General features: G+C 45.8%; 1 protein-coding gene across 1 annotated transcript in view; it reads right to left on the reverse strand.

The window, feature by feature from the left end:
• Positions 1–5039, reverse strand: part of NPAS3 (neuronal PAS domain protein 3) — a 614489-nt gene extending 609450 nt beyond the window's left edge. Inside the window, exon 1 of the mRNA XM_065635927.1 lies at positions 4820–5039. Within this exon, the coding sequence (XP_065491999.1) occupies positions 4820–4869 (50 nt within the window). The 5' untranslated portion in view covers positions 4870–5039. The remainder of the gene's footprint in view (positions 1–4819) is intronic.
• Between the last annotated feature and the right edge of the window lie 961 nt (positions 5040–6000).

Here is a 6000-nt window from a genome sequence, read left to right on the forward strand (position 1 = left end):
ATACAAAATTAATGAATATTTTTATTACTCAAAGTCCCGTTCAAATAAGTGGCACAATGATCCTATTCATTTGACTAGGACTTTGTGTATTGCAAAACTACTGCTCGAGCTAGCCACAGAACAATGCTCTAGTCATATAAGACATGGCAGCAACCATTTTATTCCTACTATGGCACATCTTCTTATGCAGCAAAATGTAATATTATTACAAATTATCCTTATTATGCAAAGTCCTATTAAACAAAAAGTCATGCACCTCATTCACACTAATGGGACTTTGTATGTTAAAGATAACATGCAATAGCCTTATAAATATTATACAGAAAGAAATTGCCTCTTCTGAAAAAAATGCAATTATTATGAAATGAATTTTCAAAACATTTCCTCTCACAGCCATAAATCTTTGGTAGTGTCTTAAAAAAAAAAAAAAAAAAAAAAGCCAAACATTAAGCATAAACAAACCAACCAAACAACCAAACAAATGATTGGGGTGAAAATGCAAACTCTTGGCTATATAACTGAAAAAACATCATATCTTTAAAATGTAAAAACAAATTTCCAGGCTGAGATCCTGCAGAACAAGTTCACTTGATTCATTTTGAAACAATGTGACTAATGCTGAAATCTCATCTCACATGAGGCATTTTTACACCTGCAAGAGATACTACTGACAATAATATAAAATCCATCTGATGGACTGTCTGAATGTAAGTTTTACTCACATGAGATGAGATTTCAGGAAATGGTTTCATAACATTAAACTCTAAAAACACAATTACTTAATTAATATAAAATGAAATTCTGCCACTTTCATAAAACAGCTTCATCTTACTGACCTCAATGAGAATAGAATCAATCCTAAAATGTTAATAAAATGGTAATAGTTTTTATGGTCAGTACCAGTTATTCAAAATTCTTATCTTAGAATACATTTTCCAATGAAGAGGGAATTGTTATAAAGACAGTTTTATGAAACAAATATTTATTTAAACTAATTGTACTTTTCAGGAAGGACGCTGATGAAACTAATGCCTAGCATGTCAATTTTCAACAACTGTTTTACATCACTCTCACAGTAAAATTCCCATCTGGGCTGGCAACTTGTGTGCCAAGTTTCACACAAATGTGATTTGAAACTGCCACTATATTAGACTTCGAAATGCAAGGGAGACACTAATAAAAGGAGACGGATGTTAACAATATATCCTGATATTCTCTTTAAAATACCTATGGTTCTTGGTGCTGTGTTAATCTGTTAACATAACTTTCTAATTATTTATAACTTATTTATAACATAGCATTAGAATTTACTGCCGTTACATTGCTACAAAGCAAGAAAACTGGATATTACTCGTAAGAAAAAACAGTTGTGCTTTAAAGAATTTAGAAACAGTGCTGCGGACAAAACCTTGTTATTCAGAATCCCATTAGTTACTGAAAATATGTAATATAACTTTTGTTGATCAATACTCTCATGTAAGCCCTAAATAATGTACGATTCCAGTAGAGAAAAATTCAGCAAATCAAATATGGTGGGAAAATGTTTCAAATTATGAAGAGCCGTGTGACTGCTAATCCATAAATCAGAAATTGGAAAGATTGTTGTAATGTGGGAGGGCTCTATTTAATAAAGGTCATTATAACTCCTGGCTCTAGAGCTATAAGATCTAATATCCTCTCTGGTAGCTCTATGATATGCCCATGCATTACTGTTCTTGTTGACAGTCTGTTGCCTTGGAAATATTTCATTATTTCAGTTTTTCCATTTGTAGACCCTTGGCCTTGTGATATGAAGGCCACCCTATTTCATATTTTCGATTATCATTTAAGCAATCTTCTGGAGCTATTTATATAAAAGCAAGTGTTAGACAATGCATATCATCATTTATCACTGCTATGTTTAAGCTCATGCTCTAGAAAGAAATGCCAAAATAAAGGGGTTTTTTTCTCTTTCACTTTAAACCAATAGCACTCTGATATTATGATATGCTTTACAAACCAATGCTGTCATATCATATGCGTGACACTTCTGTCTATTTAATTTTCTTGGTTATATATCCACACAACTGGAAACCCTAAACTGCTCCTATAACTGTAAAATTTGCTAACACTCATAGTTTAAAAGAAAAACAAACAAATATTAAGTGTGTAACTTTTCAAACATTCTTTAAAAAACCTAAACAGGTGAAAAAAAGTTTCAAAACAATTCAAGTGCTTGGTGGCATCAGAGACTGCTACTTTTTGCATTTGTTTTGTAATCACTAAGCTGTGGCTTGAAAGAATGTAACACAAATATTGCAGAAGTGAAGATTAATCAAAGCATGAACACGAAATTCACTTAACAGGATTCCCTGAGAACTAGTTTACTGAAGTAGTAGCTAAGAGAACAAACTGCAAAACCCCTTAAGTAACTGATCTGCGCCTGTATTTCAAGCTGCTTGGCACACACAGCTAAAAGGATGTGTACAAAGACAGCTTAAATAAACAGTTACATGCAAGAATTCAGGAGCACATTACAGAACTTTTAATAAAATGTACATGAATGCCTGTTTATCGAAGCATTACTTGATCTTCTCCAAAACTTATTTTAAAAGAACAAACAGGTTGCCATTATTTCTGCTACAAAAAATGTCATCAACTTCTACATGCAATATTTATACTTAAAATATTCAGAGCATTGTAAAGAGTGATAACAAAGTGAACCCTAAGGGCAAAAAACAACTGCTTGGACGCTAGGCCAAGTTTGTGGATATTAGTGTTCTAGGAATTTAGACTACTTTTTTTCCTCTGAAATGATTACTCCTCCCACTCCCTACAGGGAAAAACTACTCCGATCCAACCTTTAAAATGACAGCATCAGAGCTGAACAAGAAGATGCTATTAAAGGGCATTAAATTAAATACAGTATATCCTCCTACAACTTCAATCAGAATTTCAGACCAAGTGTTATTTAGTTCAGCTCTCAAGTGGAGCAGAATAACAAATCGCGCACTTTGATTTACCTTCTCCGAATGCCAAATGGAGACAGGTGATAAAGAAAGCACTCATGCACAGGCTATGAAGTTTCCCCTAGAAATTAATTCTATCTTCAAGATTCCTATCTCAGAGAAATTCCCAAAATGGCACACAAATATGCTTCTGCTGGAGAGATTACTGAAGCTATCCTGGCAAACACACTTAGTACTAATATAGTACCATTCTCAGAAAGACAGCAGAATTGTGCGTTGAGGGGGGGAAGCAGGCTTATTGATACAAATTGTTTTTCCAACAAAGAACTCTGCAGGAGAAAAGCCTGCTGCTGTAAGTGTTATTAAGACAGTAGAAACGCCTTTGCAGCTACTAAAATGGAGATTTAAAAGAAAAAATTATAGATGAAGATGAAAATCTGTAAGTTAAGTCACTGACTTCTGAGGATGCACTGTTTTCCTATTACAGGTATCTCCAAATTCTGCTACGTATCAATATAGCCTTGTCAAAGTGCAACAGTTAATACTAATGCATCTAAAACAGCCACACCAACACTTGAGTGGTGAATATGAAATGCATGGTTTTCTGATACCGGTCAGTCTGCTTCCTTAGGAAAAATGACATAGCTATTTAGATAAAACCTGTGGGTTTTAGAAGTTGTACTAGAAATGCTGATCCTACTAGAAAAATGTAAGTTTGAAATTAAGATTAAAATGAGCCTGATTCCCTAGACTTTATTCTTGTTTCAATATTTTTCAGACTTACTTGTGCTGTGAAATACAAACCAAATGATACACGACCCAGCTACTTTTAAAAGCTGTCTAAATGTTAATTTCCATTTTTACAACTAACCAGGAACCTTCCTCACCCCTTACCCTCAAGTTCACTTGTGACACTGAAAGGGTGGTGGAGCAAAAAAGCCCACCCGAAACTCTCTGGCTGTTCTTCTTCTGGGCATACATCTCATCGCAGCGTAGCAATGGAGCTTTGAATACTTTTGTAAGAATCACAAAGTACCATCAAATGAACTTGTACTCTTGTTTCCTACCAGTCACTTCTAGAAAGATTCACTTTACTAGAACAAATCCGCTACGGGCAATTCGTGTCACCAGCAGAGCAGATTAATAGCAAGTGCTCTCCCCCAACAAAAGTATATGGGGCAGACGACGGGCCGGGAAGCAAACGTGGGGCAGAGCGAAACCCCCCCCGCCTCCCGGCCCCCGCCTCCCTCCCCGGGCCCCGCGCACCGCCGCACCGCCTCCCCGCGCACCGGCTCCGCTCTGCCCACCCCGGGGGCCGCCGGCACCCGCGGCCCGCCCGGCGGCGGGGCGGGGGGGGCCGGGCCGGGCAGCCCCGCGGGCGCAGCTGGCGGCGCGGCCCCCCCGCTCCGGCCTAGCCACACTTGAACCGCACCGGCGGGGCCGGCCCCTCCGCCCGGCAAGCCGGGCCTGGCGCGGCGCCCCGCCGCCCACGGGGCCGCCGAGCGGTGGGGGCCGCCCGGGGGGGGCCTCTCGCCTCCGCGCACACACGCACGCCCGCTCGCCAACGCGCCCCGCCAAGCACCGGCTCCGGCAAGCGGCGGTGCGGCTGCCGGAGCGGGGCTGCTGCTGCGCGGCTCGCCCTGTGTGTGTGTGTGCGTGTGTGTGCGTGTGTCTGTGTGTGTGCGTGCGGCTGGCGGTACGCACTAGGAAGAACTCCCGGTGCCCGGCTGTGCGAGCAGCGGGTGCCGGCGGCAGGTCCCCCCACCCCGGCATGGCAGCCAGCCCCGGCCCCCGGCGGCGGCGGCACGGCCCGGTCCGGCGCTGCTGCGGCTGCTGCTGCTGCTGCAGGTTCAATAAAGAGAAAGTGTTACCGTTCTCGCCTGGAAGGATCCTGCTGAAAGCTTGGCTTGGTGGGCGCCATCTTCCTGGGATTTTTTTTTTTTCTCTCCCTTACTTTTCCCCTCCTGATGTTGGTGTGTGTTGTGTGTCTAGCAGCAGCAGCGGCGGCAGCAGCAATGGCCCTGGTTAGCCAGACAGGCTAAGGAAAAGTACTGAGGCCAAAGCATCGCGGGCTCCCACTCCTCCGCGCAGTCCTGGTGCAGGTTGCTTGCTTGCTCGCTTGCTTGCTAGCGCTGCTGCTGCCGCTGCCGCCGTCCATAAGCCGAGGAGCGGAGGGAGCCGGGGCCCCGCCGGCCCCAGAGACATGCCCAGCGCAGGCAGCGGCGGCGGCCGGCGACGGCGGCGGGGAGAGCGAGCCGCGGCGCAGCCCCGGCGGGCAGCCCGGCCGCTGGCATCGCCCGGCAGGTGCGGCACACGCACACGCACACTCTCTCGCACACTCGCACACACTCACACCCCCGCGCCCGCGGGCCGGGCTACGGGGGGTGCCAGGCCGTGGGGCTAGCGGGGCGGGGGCGAGGGAGGGAAGGAGGGGAGTCAGGGATCTCCGGGCTTGACCGCTGTGAAAGTATTTCTGGGCATTTTCCAGCTGCTTCCCCAGCTCCGCTCCCACTCTATGTGCAGGGGACACAGCCTCTGCTGCCGGCGCAACAACGCCACTCAGTTGCAGTTTCGCACACTTTCCTCCTCTGGAGTCTGGGCTCCAGCAGGGAAGAGGGGCTGAGGGAGACAGGGACTCTCTCTGCAACTCTGCGGGAGCAGAAGAGCAGCGGGTGCACCCGCACGCAGGCGGCGTGTTCCCTGTGGGCTCCCACGGTGCAGGACGGGCCCGGGTAGGGGCGCGGGCAGGCGTGGGGCCGCCGGCCGGGGGATACGAGCGCCCTGCGGCCCACAGGGCCGTGCAAGGGGGTGCCTGGCGCCCGCCCGCGGGGACGGCGTGGACCTTGGGGGGACCCCGCGTATCCCCCGGCCCCCTGTGAGAACGTGTACGCACGTCCTGAGGGTACGCGCCAGGTGCTGGCGGAATAAAGGACGTAATGCTGGAAACGTTAACTGAGAGTGATGACCCGCCTTGTTGGGAAAGGGTACAGCACTTCACGCTGTTTTATTAGAGATTATGAAACTAATCATGAAATAAAGGAGCGGGGAAAAG

This window comes from Caloenas nicobarica, chromosome 5 (genome assembly GCF_036013445.1).
Source record: "Caloenas nicobarica isolate bCalNic1 chromosome 5, bCalNic1.hap1, whole genome shotgun sequence".
Taxonomy (NCBI): domain Eukaryota; kingdom Metazoa; phylum Chordata; class Aves; order Columbiformes; family Columbidae; genus Caloenas; species Caloenas nicobarica.